Genomic DNA, 15,516 nt, shown 5'->3' on the forward strand with positions numbered 1-15,516 from the left:
TTTATGTTTTAACATAAGGGTGACCCTAGGCCAGGCCTAATCTCTGGAATCTTTTATACTGGGTGGACTCTTATTTCAGCAGCCTGTTCAAACCAAAGGAGAACCCAGGGTGGGGATGAACAGGCAGTCCCATGGCTGGCTGGCTGCCTCTGAACCCACCCACCTGCTGTTTTGCCCTCCTGCTGTGTGTTGGGCTTCATGCACTTAGGCAGGATGGCCCTGGCCCAGTTGGCTCACACAGTCGATCTGCCCCCAGAGAACTATGCAATCAGGAAGTTGGCAGTCAGCACCCGTGGCTCACCAGGCTCTACAAGCAAACAGCATGTTTCCCTTTCTTAGTAAAAAAATCTGCAATAGGCAGAAGTCGATCGTGTACATTAGTTGGTGAGAAAGATTAAAATTAAGCCTTCGAGCCCAATTCTTTATCTTTATACTCAGATTTCGGAGAGCAAGCAGTATTATGGTTTTCTTTAAAATGTTGCCCAAAGTGATAGTCAAGATTCTAGAAGATAAAGAATTGCCCAATTATTGCCAATTCTGACGTTTACTCCCGTAGACATCAGATGCCATTAACAAAGACTTCTGATCTTTCGGCTTTGGTTTCACTTAAGCGACCAAACATAATGGCACCCAGTAGCTTTCCCAATTACAAAGAGAGCTCAAAATGCCCAAAGCTCCTAATTCGGGCCTAGATTTGGAAATACTGCCTAATGAATCCACAGACTCTGTCCTAATTTCTATGTGTTGAACCTATACTGATAAACATATAGATGTCATTATCACAATTTTACTATTACCCAATTTTTTAAAAAGAAGTTCAAGTCACTTCCTTAACCAAGTAAAAAAAGCTCACAGTATAGGTAAATGTTAGTTCAATTTTGGTAAGCTCATAAAAAAACTAAAGCCTTTATGACACCTAAAAATATTGCGATGAGAAAAATAATTATTTTATCCTGTGTTAAGGGCTGAATTGTGCCCTCACTAACCAATTCATATACTGAAATTTTATCTGGAGATAGAACCTTCAAAGAGCTAATTAAATGAGGTCATTAGGGTGGGCCCTAATCCAATATGACTGGTAATCTTAGAAGATGAAATTAGGATACAGACATGCACAGGGAAAGACCTTGTGAAGACACAGGGAGAAGACAACACTCTACAAGCCAAGAAGAGAGACCCTCAGAAATACCAACCCTGCTGACACCTCGGTCTCGGACTTCCAGACTCCAGAACTGTAAAGCAATACACCTCTGTTGTTTCAGCCACCTAGTCTATGGTACATTTCTATAGCAGCCCTAGAAAACTAATATGTCCCCCTTCGCAAATACACCTTTGTCACTGAGGCTAATAGAATCCAATGCCAGTTTTAGTTTTATGAGATATTGTCTGAAGGTCTTCAGCAAAGCGTCTTTCCACACAGATTACACAAATAAGGTGCTTATTTGTGAATTATGGAATATTTGTGAAACATTAGAAATTATCATATACTCACTGCCATAAGTCTTCTTAAAAACTTACTTAAATACTAACTACAGCACTGCTTTTGGAGGGCCTTTTTCTATTTTCTCTCCACAGGTTAAAAAAAAAAAAAAAAAAGCATGTCAATGAAAGTTCAACACAGCTGTCTGCATTTAAAAAAAATAAATAAATATTCTGAATACATTTTTAATTTTGAAAATATTTTGAAGGGCACCAAATTCTAATATGAAGTAAAGGGAAACAATCTTTGGGAATTCAAACATAATAAAGTTATTATCTTTTTCCAATATCTATATGACTCTTAAGATTGGGCTCTTGATTTAAATTTCATCATGTACATGGCAAAACCATAATACTTTAAGTACACTGAAGAGAAACTTTTTAAGTAATCTGCAAATATTGAGGTACAGATAAAAATATAACTGAAAGGGAGACCAAGAAGATTTCAGATTAATTTTTATACCATAAAGTGTTTTCTCTGTTGCTTAATGAAAAAAACAAATGTAAATTAATAGATGTATTGAATAAATAGTTATAGAATTCTAAAACTGGTAGAAAAAAGTCACGAGAACAGTGTTTTTTGTTTGTTTTGCCTTTAAGACAAGTAATGCAGATGACCATTTCATGGGGCCATTACATAGCAAATGTCCTATTGGGACTATGTTGCTTAAAGAAATTCAAATTTTCTGACACTCTTGGCTAGCGTCCCTCAGAGGAGTTCAGATTAAGTTCTTACACTAACCATTGCTTCCACTATAAATAAAATCAAATACCAATTTGGATTTAATGTTCAAACATATCAGAATTTTGTTCATGAAACAACTTCCAAAACTGGAGAGGAAAGTTCTTTAAAGTGCTGCCTTAAAATATATTTACAAATAACGTGGGCTATCATTAGGCAACATTAGAGAAACAAACCATTCTTAAGCAAAAGTGTCATCTGGGAAAGAAGTGAGGCTAAAGGATATTTATGACACCTGAAGGACTCTCAGAACCTAAGCATTGCCCATCTCGATCCAGAAAATTTAGAAATATTTTCCAAATGTTAATATTAAAGGGAAGGAGAGGAAGAAAACAACAACAACACTGGCCCTTAATCATAAACATCCTGCTGGGGTGACAACAGGATTTATTCTATATCTACTCCAATTTCTTTTAAAAAATACCATATAACAGCTTTCTAGAAATTAATACTTTATAGTGAAATGGTTAAGAGCACAGGCTTCAGAGTCAGTCCTCCCCAGTTCCACCTCCGGCTCTGCTACTCACCAGCTGAATGACCTTGAACAAGTCACTGAACCTCCCTGTACCTCAGTTTCTCCTCTTACATGGAGATAATAACAGAACCATCTCAGGAGTTTTTTTTTTTTTTTTTTTATAGTAAATGAGTCTCAGCACAGCACTTGGAATTTGTTTCATGTCATTGTTGGTGGTGATAGTGACGATAGCCCAGTTCAGAAACCAATTATAACCAGAGCACAAGGAACACAGTAAAACTTGTGGTGACATTGGGCTGAACAAACCAATGAAAATTCCAATCTAGGTGACAGCTAAACACTTTTGAGAATTTCACTTACATGCAATTTTTTTCATGAGGCTTAGTGTTCCAGAAATTCACATTTCCACTGTTCTGAGCTGGTCATAGGCACCCAGTACCAAATCACACAAAAGAGCAAATCAATCTTTAAGGAGTTGCCTGAAAAGAGCTGACCTTGGGGCCTGTTGATAAACTCTTCTGCACAGCATTATTCAAATCACAGTTAAGTGCACACTTAACACAAACATAAGCCAAGAATATTAGAGACAAATTCTACCAGTTAGAACATTGTGACCTATGAGTCCTCAGGAGTGGTCACTGATGACCACTCACCCAAAAATTCAGCCACAAAGTGTGAAAGGAGCAGATGACGGCCCTAAACTGTCATTGATCCTAGCGCATGGACTGTCCTCCTCTTCATTGGCACCCCCTAGGCCTGCTTCTCCCAGCCCAGCACTCACTCCCCAGACCATGTGGAAAGCACCAACAGGGTCTAGTGAAGACCAGCATCAGGCCCTTATTTTGTCCTACTTTTAATTATATGAGCTGTGAACGCTTTGGAGTGGTTCAAACAATTTTATCTGGTCCTAACAACCCACTTAAGAATATATATCCAATTTTCATTGTACTTCCCTATCACCCCCTTATCTCTGACCTTCTTTTCTCTCCTCCAGGAACTGCTTATCATGCTTAAGTAAACAAAAATAAATAGGGTTTTTTCACTAGTTGCAAAACTCCGGTGCTTAACAGCACACACTGCATTTCTGATCTAATCCCTACTTATACACACCAGGATGTTGCTGAGAGATTTAGGCCAAAGTTGATTTTCCTCCCTCTCTTCTGTCAATGCCCTGAGTGTCCTTGGCCTACAATGGACATATAATATCTGAAGCATAAATACTTTTTCTCAGCATTTCCCTTGGCTATATCTAAATCCTTACATGTGAAGAGAGTGGTTTTGTATATAATCACTGTTTATTTCCTTAGTACATTTTCTATCTCCTGCAAATGTGCTGCCAAATGTTTAAAAGCTTTCTACTTTGAAGCACAAGGCAATAGAAAAAGATGGGAGATATACAAAAAGTAAAAGAGAAATACTTCTTTTAAACAAAAGCTGAGTGTGGTTTAACTCAAACTAAGTTTTTGAATTATACCAAAGCCGGTATACAAAACCACACTGACAAAAAAATATTTAAAACAAGTTAATGAATCAAAATGGCAAAGCAACAAACATGTACCTAGAAAAAATATTCTGCAATGTGGTCTCCATCATACTAAAGCTACAAATTACACATGAAAGCAGTTATATTTTATAAATTGTGCCTGACCCTTTATTTTATTTAATGCCAATGAAGTATTCCATTATATCTTTTTTATTTAAAGAATATTTGGGAATAAAAAAAAGAAAGATGATGGAGTAAGTAAATACTGTGCTCACCTCCCATCATGACCATATAAAAATTACAACTACAGAACCATCATTGAGAATTGCCTGAAGTCTAGATGAACAAAAGTCCTATACCTAAGAATATGCAGAAGAAGCTACCTTGAGACTCGTAAGAGGGGCAGAGATGTGAAACAGGAGGGATATCTCAGCTGCAGAGGTCCCTCCTGAGGGGCAAGGGATCTCAGCCCCACACCAGGCTCCCGAACCCAGGGTTCCAGTGCTGAGTAGAGAAGTCCCTGTAATTTCTGGTTGTGAAAACCAGCAGATATTGTGTCTAAGTGAGATGGAAGGCTGCTGGAGTCCCAGGCACTCCTCTTAAAGGGCCTGTCTATAGACTTATTGATGACTCACTCGCTCTGAGCTCCAATATTAGGGCAGCAGCTCAAAAGGCACCAGGGACATGTGAGGAGGAACTGAATTGTCTGGCTTCAGGGCAAGGACTGGAAGAGTAGCTTCTTCTCAGACAGAAGTGTTGGCAGAATCCATTGTTCCCTTGTTGGTCCCTCTCCAGACCCAGCCTGTATGTGCAGGTGGGCATCATATCTGAGTCTCCATCAACCTGGCTAACACTTGTCATCCTACCCTGGAGATTCTCAAAGATCCAAGAGCTCCCTGGACAAGAAGAAGCTAAAAGAGTTAATCAATATTACAATATTACAAGAAATATTAAAGGGACTTCCTTAAGGAAAAGGAAAAAAAATGGATTAAAAATATGAATAATAGAATGTCAATAACGATATCTCTATCAACAACTAGTTTAAATGCAAATGGAACAAATGTTCCAACCAAAAGACATAGGGTAGCTGAATAGATAAAAAAACAAAATCCTTATGTATGCTGTCTAAGAGGCTCACTTCAGGTTGAAAGACATTCATTCACAGCCTGAAAGTAAAGGAACGGAAAAAGATATTTCATGAAGAAAAAAAATGCTGAGGTAGCAATACTTATACCAGACAAAACAGACTTTAAAACAAAAGCTATAACAAAAGACAAAGAAATACCCAATAATTCCACTTCTGGGTATTTATCCAAAGAAATCCAAAACACAAATTTGAAAAGACACATGCATTCATATGTTCACTGCAGCATTATTTACAATAACCAAAATATGGAGGCAATCTGGGTAGCCTTCAATGGATTAATAAAGAAGAGATAATACATATATACAATGGAATATTAATCAGCCATAAAAAAAGAATGAAATCTTGCTGTCTGCAATGACATGGATGGACCTAGAGGGTATTATGCTAAGTGAAATAAGTCAGACAGAGAAAGACAAATACCATGTAATTTCACTTATATGTGGGATCTAAAAATAAACAAACAAACAAATAAAACAGAAACAAGTTCATAGATACAGAGAGCATTTTGATGATTGCCAGATGGAAGGAGTTTTAGGGGGATAGGTGAAAAGGGGGGGCGATTAAGAAATACAAATTGGTAGTTACAAAATAGTCATGGGGATGTAAAGTATAGCACAGGGAATCTAGTCAATAATATTGTAATAACTGTATATAGTGTCAGATGGGTACTAGATCTATAGGGGTGATCACTCTGTAAGTGACATTAATGCTTAGTCACTATTGTGTACCTGACACTAATATAATATTAGTATGTCAGTGGCAATTAAAAAATAAAAAATTTAAAAACTATTTGAAACACTTTAAAAAACTATTTCATTCTCTCATATATGCTGATAAGGAATAAACACTTATCACAGTGACTGTAAAGAATTATCCACTACTAAGAATCAAGATTTTTGGATTAGCAATAAATCAACTTTCAGGTAGTGTCAGAATTATTACTTTCTAATTCAGAGAAGCTAAATACCTTCAAAACTTTCTGTTGCTGAAAAATTATGCTACTGACAAACTAAGAATATATATCAAGCATGGACATAAATCTGTGCACAGTTCTGAAGATCTCTGTACTGTTGCTTGCTTTATGTTTCTCAAACATCTTGCTGTCAGTGATTTATTTCACATCCATGTGGCCAGCCATTTGTTTATTCTATTACATGCCATCTGTTTTTTGGTAGAGAGGTTTCAAGTTCTTCTCATTCCCTACCTCATATCCCACAGAAAACAATTTATAATAGACATAGATTTAAATCATTTGGATTCATGTGGAATTGGTAACTCAAGCTGCCTTTCATTTATATTTGGCAAATGCTTTAATGGGATTAGCAAATTGTGTTATTACGAGGTACTTATGGAGACACAACACCTTTTTTACAATGACAAATGATGTTAACAGTTCCATTTTGGGTGTTTAATAGCAGTACAGGGTTCACTAATGTTGCAGGAAATTGCCCTGATAGACAATAAAGTTCTACCACAAACTTTGTCCATATCTTTTATTTCTGAAAGTCAACAAATATGTGTATCTGGATGTGGTAGGGTCTACAATGAGGAATAAATATCAAGCTGCTTCACTTTTAAGGGTAAGTTATTGTTTGAGCCACAGACCTGGAAATGCTGTCTGGTTCTAACATCTTGCTGGCTTCCTGTAAGCCCTTCTACTAGGGTCTAGCTCTTCTAGCTACTCACAAGTGATAAAAGTCCCCAGACTTCCCCAAAGAAATGTTTATGCCACAAACTCCAGCTCATCAGCACCAATTTATTCCCATTCTATGGCCCACTATGATTCGCTCTAAAGAAGAGCCAACCATTCAGAGACACAGCTTCTTGCGGAAATAATACAGATGATGTTTAAAGTGTTAATTACCATTTTTACAAGAATCCTCACTGCTTTGGTGGAGAGGGGTTGTCTGATGACAGGACTCAGCAGTTGCCCATAGTTCATGGTTGACTCCCAATGGCTGAGAAACGTCCGTCTTGAGGTCTACTTGATTTTCACTAGTCCTTATCAAATCAGAATTAGAAATATTGAGGGGATAAGTGGCATCCCGATAGATACCTGATGGAGTTGGTTTGTGGAAAGTGTTAAATGACATTTGTACTAAAGCTTCATTGACGAAGAATGAATTTTCATAACATAAACTCTCAGATCGATTAAGCTCCATTACCTGTGTAAGAAAATACAGAGAAAAAAAAAACACAATAATTTCCCCAGTTTTTTGAGTAAGTTTCATAACGTCCTTATCCCTAATATAATTCAGCAATCAAGACTTAAATAAGAGTGAGGTCAAGAGGAACATTACCCTTGACTCCTTCTTCCCATCCCCTTCTGAGCAGCTAGTACCAAAAACTTCAATTTGCTATGCACAACATATCTTAAAGCAAAAATTCTCTGCCATTAAAGTGCTTCCACTTTAAAAGCACCGTTTTATTTAGTTTTTTCTAGATAAAAAAGTTGAAAACATATTCATGTATTTGCCATAAATGTAATTTAGCCAACTTGAACATCAGCTGCAGCAAAGATCTTTCTTATAAGGTCTATCAGTTTTTACACTTTCATGCACTATCAGTAAAAAGGAGATATGTGCGCACAGCACGGAAAAGTAAACTCCTGGGATGAATGGACTTGTCAAGCGTGGTTAGAAAGGGTGAGATGGAACATGGAATCTTCTGAATGGTTTGATTTTGCCCAGTCATTAATTAGCATACTCATATTATCTATTATTAGTGAAAGGGACTGTGAACTCGCTATGTCAAATTTACAAAAATAAGCTGAGAACAACAGAATAGTATTATACTTGCTAAATTCAGTACCTATAATGAACATAAGTAGCTAATTGAGCGACTAAAAGGTATAGCTACACAGAACTCTGAAGACTCGATCATATGAAGAGGGTCCCTCAACTACAGGAAAGACAGCATGTAAATGGTGAGTATTCCTCCAGGACAAACCTTATCTTACCGGAACAACTCAATTTAGCATTTCTTCCCTTGAATAAGGGAGTCTCAGACTACAATGAGCCCATGATCCAATAAGACCTAGGCCTTTCAAATTTCTGTATTTCAGATCAAGATGCAAAAGCATTGTCTCTGAAAGTTCCCAGCTTCTGCCACCTACATATTGAGTAACCCTTGTGAGCTCTTACACAAGAAGCAAAGAGACGGGGACGACCATGACTAAACCTGTCTTGCAGAGGCTAGCTGCCTCGCACACCGCTTTGCCCAGCACGGAAGAGCCATACCTCCGTGCTTCCTGGAGAGAACGCTGCAGGGAGGCTGCTCTGCCGGCTGTGTTTCCAGCCGCACAGAAGACTCTGCTGGGCCCGCACTCTCTCCCTCTCCCTCTCCACCAGGCGCTGGCCCTCCCTCAGCCGCTCCAGGTTCTGCTGGTACTCCTGGAGCTGCTGGCCCAGCTCCCCACGGTGCCTCTGCAGCAGCTCCTCCTGCGACTGGCACTCCCTTTCGCGCTCCTGCAGCCAGCTCTCCTTGGCCTCCTGTTCCCTCTGCTGCTGGTCACACCTGCGGTGCCAGCGCAGCTGGTCCTGCTGGAACTGGTGCTGGAGCTTGTGGATGTTGACCAGCTCCTCACGCTGCTTCTCCAGGCTGCGGTACTTCTCCTGGTCCTGGAAGGGGGTGCCTCGGAAACAAGGGCCCGAGGATGGGCTCTCCTGCTGGAGCACCAGCTTGTGGATCTCGATGTGGCTGTCCTGAATGGTCAAGGCGGCCTGTCGAAGCAGAGGGGGGAAAAGTAAAGCTTCCACATTATTTGCCCTTTGGGTTGGAACTACCTCTCAACACAAGGAACATGACCCAGTTATTATCAACTAATATTGTTGTCCTTTTTTAAGCTACCTCCAAAGACTGACGTTGGCACCTCACAGAGGCTTGTTTCCTCCTGGTATGGCCTTGAATTTATGTATAAAAGAAATAAAGCACAGAAGCAATACTCATCCCCCTCTTTTGAAAATGGGGTTTGTTACTAAGCTTTAGATAACATTAAAGCAACGCTTCTGAATAAGAACTCAGCGCATAAATTCACAAGACTCTGCATTCCTGTTCTTTGTCTCATTCTCTTTCAGAATTCATTAGAATTAAGACTCTATATAAACCTGGTAGCATCTTTTCTGTGAGTCTCAAACCAGAAATTACTTAAGCTACATTACATACATGAAGACATAAAAATAAAAGTCAACCACTTGCACACTTTCGGTAAATAATCTTTTATAGTATAATGTTCAACAATAGCAGTGAATATCATATTTGGGATATATATGTAAGTGCAAAGCTAGTCTTGTTACGATTATTTCTTTGTATTATAGCAGGAAGGTCATGCATAAAACACAAATCTGAAATTCATTTGTTTAATAGATTGCTAACAGGAGGCTAGAATGATTAAGGGAGCATAGATATTCTAAAGCCCAGAGGACATAACCAACCAGATTAAAAAAACATTTTGAGTTACGGTATCTGCCTATGAAAAGTTTGGCAGCATCACAGGAAATAATTGCCAAGATTTGGAAGGATTCCACAAACCAAACAAAAAAAAATCTCTGAATGCCCCTGGAAGCTTTTAATTTTAAAAGTTCCCGTTTAAAGTGCAAAGAAGCACAGAAGAGACAAACTGAAAGTAGCCACATACTGGGTATGTGTGTGTGTTTTGACTCATTATGAGAAATTATTACTCTCTTAGGGAAAAATTCACATTCTTCTTTCCTCAGAATTCTTAAAACTGTCCGTGTAACAGATGCTGGGAAGATGAGGATTTGACCATTACTTCTTTGTTAGATCAGCAGTTTCCTACACTTTTGAAGGTTAAAGAATTAAGGTATATTTTAAGTTGGTACTTGACTTGGGAAAAAACTCATAACTGTATTCACCAGGCCTTTTGAAATTAAATTTATGTTTTTAAAATTGAAAATAATTTTTAAAATCACAAATTCATATAAATATTTGATTGTCTTTTAGAAGTTATCACAAAGAGAACAATGATCACTGAGAATAGGTACTAATTACTTTGATCTTTATGAAATAATAAGCTACTCAGGACTCTGAGGACTTAGCTAGAGCAAATCGTAGACTATACTGCACCAGTTAATTCTAAGAAATCCCAAGGTCATCGGTATAGTAAAACAAATAATCATTATTTTATATGTCAAAAATACCACAGGCAATGATAACTCTCATGTAAGCATTACAATTAGTCCGAGTGCTACCATGAAGAGTTCGTCACATCTACTTAACAATGGGAATAAGACCATTCTCTTCTGTAGCATAGAGGTGGGATTTGACGACTGGATAAAAGTCATCTTCACACTTAAAATTTACATTAATATGTAGGGTAGAAAACAGCACTTGCTTTTCAAGTTTAGGAAAATTCCCAATTCACTCTCTCTTAACTTTGCTGGAATAACTCTGTGTCCTTTCCTTTCTGCCTTGCCTACACCTCATCTCTAACTCTGCTCTCCTAAATAGGGATCAAATTTCATTTTCATCTGATTCAAAAATGCTTATGTTAAAATTTCCATCATGCATAAGAGATTCAACTTTAGAAGAGATAACTGTGCCGTAAACAGAAACCTCTCAGAGCCCATATACTTAGACCATATCGAAACACTGGTTAAGAATTACTATAGAATTTGATATTTCTCATGCTGCTTCAACCTAATGAGTTGCAAAAATTAGGTCATTTAGGTCTCCTGGCTTTTCTGGACTTTGAATCCAGATAGGGCTGCTTTCAACGTTGGAAAGAAGAGATACGACTTTGTGAGTATTTTCATCAGAGATACGCAATGTTTTTGTCTCTAAAAAAGGTAATGAACTATACAATTATATCCCGTATTTCAAATTTAAAGGAAAGAATATTTGTTTTATATGATAAATTTGATCTCTAAGAACATCTACCCCAGACCAGCACATTTAATATAAGACACTAAAGGCATTCCCACTAAATCTTGAACAAGACAAGGATGCTTACTATCACCACTATTATTTGATACATTTTCCTAAGTTCTAGCCAAAGCAATAAACCAAGAAAATAAAATCGATGTAATTACTGAATAGTCATAATACCAGCTTTTTCAATTTTTTACTTTCTCCTTAGAATACTTCAAAAATCAACAGAAAAACTATTAAAGAAAAAACAATATTCAACAAGTTGCCCATTTACAAAATAAACATATAAAAATCAATACTTTTATTATCAGCATCTACCATTAGGGAAAATAATTTTAAAAAGTCCTTTCACAATAGGAACAAAGAGACAAATATCTGGGAATAAACTTAGCAAAACAACAACGACTAGTATCTAAATGAAGATAACCACAAAGCATTCCAGCAGAACATAAAGTAAGAGATGACTAACAACATATTCTCAGACAAGAGGACTAACTATTGCAAAAGTACCAATTCTCCCTAATTTAGGTCAGAAATATAATGAGCTTTTAATTTAGCGGTTTTGGTAGAAAGGTAAGAAATTTGTCAGTAATTCCAAAGCGCTTATGGAAGAACATGCAGATAAGCACAGAAAAATAATGAGTTGACTAGTACTGCCACATATTCAAATGCAATCCCGAACTTTAATAATTAAGATAGTGGTGCTAGAACAAGAATAAGGAGATGATGAATAGAACAGAAGAGAAGAAGTCTTTATGACATTGAAGTATAAAGAAAATGCCGAAAGTAGCATAACTTCACATTTTTTTCTGGCAAAAACTTAAAGTCAGACTTAATTTTATTTTCTTTTTAATATTCAACAAGTATGAAATAAGAAGTATGACTGGCTAATAAACCAGTAGGAAAAATGTTCATCTCAACAGTAATCCAAAAAAATGCAAATTAAGAAAATCAGATACCTTAACCAATTTTTAAATTGAAGAGTAGAGAGAGGCAATATCTACTAAAAACCTGAAAACATAATTCTGGTAACTGTTCCTAAGGAAATACTTAAATATTTTCACAGAGATTAGTGTACAAGGATATCACTAGAGTGTTATTAATACAAAAGTATAAACTATGAGGAATTGGATAATACATTCCACAGATGGAATATTATACAGCCATTAAAAATCATGCTATAGAATAATCGCTGATGACATAAAAGGTACGTGTTGTAAGACTATGTATAAAATGATTCTAAAAACCAGGAGGGATATATACCATCATGACAATAATTCTCTCTATAGAATTACAAGTCATTTTACTTATTTGCATACTCAAATTTTTCTACAAATTAGTCTACGATACCACCATTGCTTTGATATGTTAAAATATTTTTTAATCCACAAAATTAAGCAATTAGATGTATTCATTCAGCCTTTCTTATGCACAGCCTAAGGGATCATCCAAACCTATAAGCCTTAATGCAAGCATGATGTTTATGCTTGTCTTTCCTTGGCAGACAGGAAGCCTTTAGATAGTGAGCTTTGTGGTCCTTTTGCCTTTGTGTGCTGAGCCCTCTGCATGGTGCCCTGCACAGACAGAGCACTCAATAAATGTTGGGTGGATGAACACACAAAAGAATGAAGAAGCATATGAATTATTTAACTGCTCTAAAGGCCTAAGGCCAACATGTGGAAGTGAAAAAAGTTTAGGCGTGAATTTGAGTTTTCAGCAGAAAATGTGAAGTCATGCTACACTCACCTAAAAGTTTCATTGTAAACTTCAAGCCAGATCATATTCATCAGTATTTTTTAAAGATATGAACTGTTTTATGGTTTCAGAGAAGAACAGTAAAATATAGTAGTGGCGTTGCCTTGTGATTACAAAACCAGGTGAAGTTCAACATATCTAGTTGTTACAGCTGGGGGTTGGCATTCTTTTAAGATCATTCACTACCTTGCAAATGTTCTAATTTTTAAAGTATGGGAATCATCAAATAAAGTGAATTGCATTAAGAGAAACATTTACAAGGTCAAAAATGAGAGGAGCACAGTTACCTGAAGGCTATATAAGAGACGGGTTAAATTCTGTATCGCTTGTATAATCTGAAAAATAAGATCCTAAGTGTCAAATTCTTGAAAAAGCATTCATTATCCACAAATAAAGAATGATTATATCTAAGATATGCATAGCTCACCTCTGACTGTGAAGAACCTCGAAAACTTCTATATTCCACCTAAAATACATAAAAACATAAGAAAATGAATAATCACTCTACTTTTGAAAAGCTACACTGTAGTATTCCCAAATGTATGACTTTGGGCAAATCACTTCAGTCTCTCTAAATTCTTCTATAGTGACTGTCTCCTTCCAGAAATCAAAGCCTATAGAATTAAACAACCATTTACTGAAGCCCCCTCTATGTAAACTCAGTATGTGAGATGCTTGGCAACTTTTCACCCAACCATCCCTGAAGACAATGAGGGATGATTGTAAGGAAGTGCTGCACACTCTCGATGACAACATTTACCTTGTGCAAACCAAACTGTAAATTGAGCTCTCTGTGCCCAAGTCGAAGCTGTCTCCCAGGCCAGCCTGGCCCTGGCATCCTGGAGGCCAGATTTGAAAGCTAGAGAACATCATGCTGGTCTCTTACTCCCTTTCTCAATGTTTGAGATTCATGAAGCCCAAACAGCCAGTGGTAGGATGAAGCAACCTGACCTAGAGGTGACCCAAAGGGGAGTCCTTAGCTGACGTGCTCCAGATCCCATCTCTCAGAATTCGCTGGACCCTCTGTGATTGCCTTAGAAGTACTATGGGCAGAGGCCATGAATGAGGCAACCAGGGACAATCTGCTCCTGAAACAAGGGTTGTCTGCCTCATTCTTCATCTCTCTACTTACACATTAAGGGCACATGTGGATAGTGAGGGTTTCCAGTTTTCAGAGTTGAACTGAACATTTGTCTATTCATTTACTGTCTGACTTCCGTCACTAGGATATAAGCCAATGAGTAGCGGAATTTCATCTGTGTATTCAAGGCTATATCTTCAAACCTAAGAACGATGCCTGGTATAAAATGGACACTAGTTCCACTGTATAAGTAAACATCAGGCACCTACTATGTACTCCACACCTTATGCTATGGAACATCATCAGATTCCCTGCCTTCCAAGAGCCCACAGTCTCCCATCGCTCTTCTTTGAGCAGTTTTAAAGTGAAACCACAAGAAACAGTCAGCCGTCAGTGCTCAGGTAGCTTTGGACTTCTTAAATTCAATTAGTTCAGGCTGAGGATGCCTTCATGAGCTAGTCAGATCTCTAACCCCCATAATGCCAATTAAAGATTTCATTACTAACCAGAACCTCCTATAGGAGAAGGACAAAGGATGGAAAAGGAGATGAAGTTTATAATCATTAGATTTGTGCCCACAAGATATGGGGGCTAAGAGCCCACATTCTGTAGTGAGTTTTAGAATTCTCTCTGTATTTCTCGATCTGTCCTTGCTCCATACTCCATGGTTTTTGTAATAAAAAAATAGTACAATTTACATTTTTATATTCTATAAAAATTAGAAACATAGAAATGAATTATGATACATACGATTACTTTTTCCAAAGAACCACCAGCTTTGATACAAGACAGTAATCTTTAATGTCAGTTTTTAAATGGAGTTGTTCTGCCACCTTGTGGTGAATGTACATAGCTGCAGTTAGTGATTTATACGGAGTATTTTGCCATTTGGGTTATACATTTTATTTTTAAAAAATTCTTTCAGAAATACTTTAAAAAAAACTCTTAGCAAAAAAAAAATCTAATTACAAAATATCCATTCTACACTTGTTTAAAGTTTTATTTCAAGTGATCCTGCCCTATATGTTAATTCATTTGGTTTCTCCAAATGCCTTATTAATGGCAATTTTTTTCCAGATAGGTTCATCCAAAGAGGAATCTAGACACCTAATCTCACTTACCTGTGACTTAATCATGGAAAAAAAAAGACTTTAGGGGTAGAAACTACCACAGCTTTCCATTCAAGAGAAAATGATTACTAATCAACCTCCCTCCCCTTCTTTCCTCTAAAACAAAAGCAGTTGGAAGCTGCAAGCTTAAGTGAAGTCTGCATTGTAAAGGAAGGAAACCAGGAACATTCTAAGAAGAAAAAAGTTAGAAAGCTTACAGTCAGAATAAGTGGAGTAAAATACTACATATAATGCCGATTTTCATTTTGACCTATGAAGTTTTAAACACTTGAATCACAGGCATCTTTTTCTACAGATTTAAAAACAATCTTTAGATTTGGTTTCTCAATTGTTTG

At 37.1% G+C, this 15,516-nt stretch overlaps 1 protein-coding gene across 6 annotated transcripts in view; it reads right to left on the reverse strand.

Annotated features, from left to right (window-relative positions):
• ARHGEF28 (Rho guanine nucleotide exchange factor 28) overlaps positions 1–15,516 on the reverse strand; it is a 259,146-nt gene that overhangs the window by 21,265 nt on the left and 222,365 nt on the right. For 5 of the 6 annotated variants that reach the window (XM_036226271.1, XM_036226269.1, XM_036226270.1 and 2 more), the window contains 4 exons: positions 13,398–13,436; positions 13,258–13,305; positions 8,566–9,048; positions 7,191–7,491 (listed from right to left, as the gene is read on the reverse strand). In XM_036226271.1, coding sequence (XP_036082164.1) covers positions 7,191–7,491; positions 8,566–9,048; positions 13,258–13,305; positions 13,398–13,436 — 871 coding nt within the window. The remainder of the gene's footprint in view (positions 1–7,190; positions 7,492–8,565; positions 9,049–13,257; positions 13,306–13,397; positions 13,437–15,516) is intronic. The other variant, XM_036226272.1, reaches the window with a different exon arrangement.

This window comes from Rousettus aegyptiacus, unplaced genomic scaffold (genome assembly GCF_014176215.1).
Source record: "Rousettus aegyptiacus isolate mRouAeg1 unplaced genomic scaffold, mRouAeg1.p scaffold_m13_p_8, whole genome shotgun sequence".
Lineage (NCBI taxonomy): Eukaryota > Metazoa > Chordata > Mammalia > Chiroptera > Pteropodidae > Rousettus > Rousettus aegyptiacus.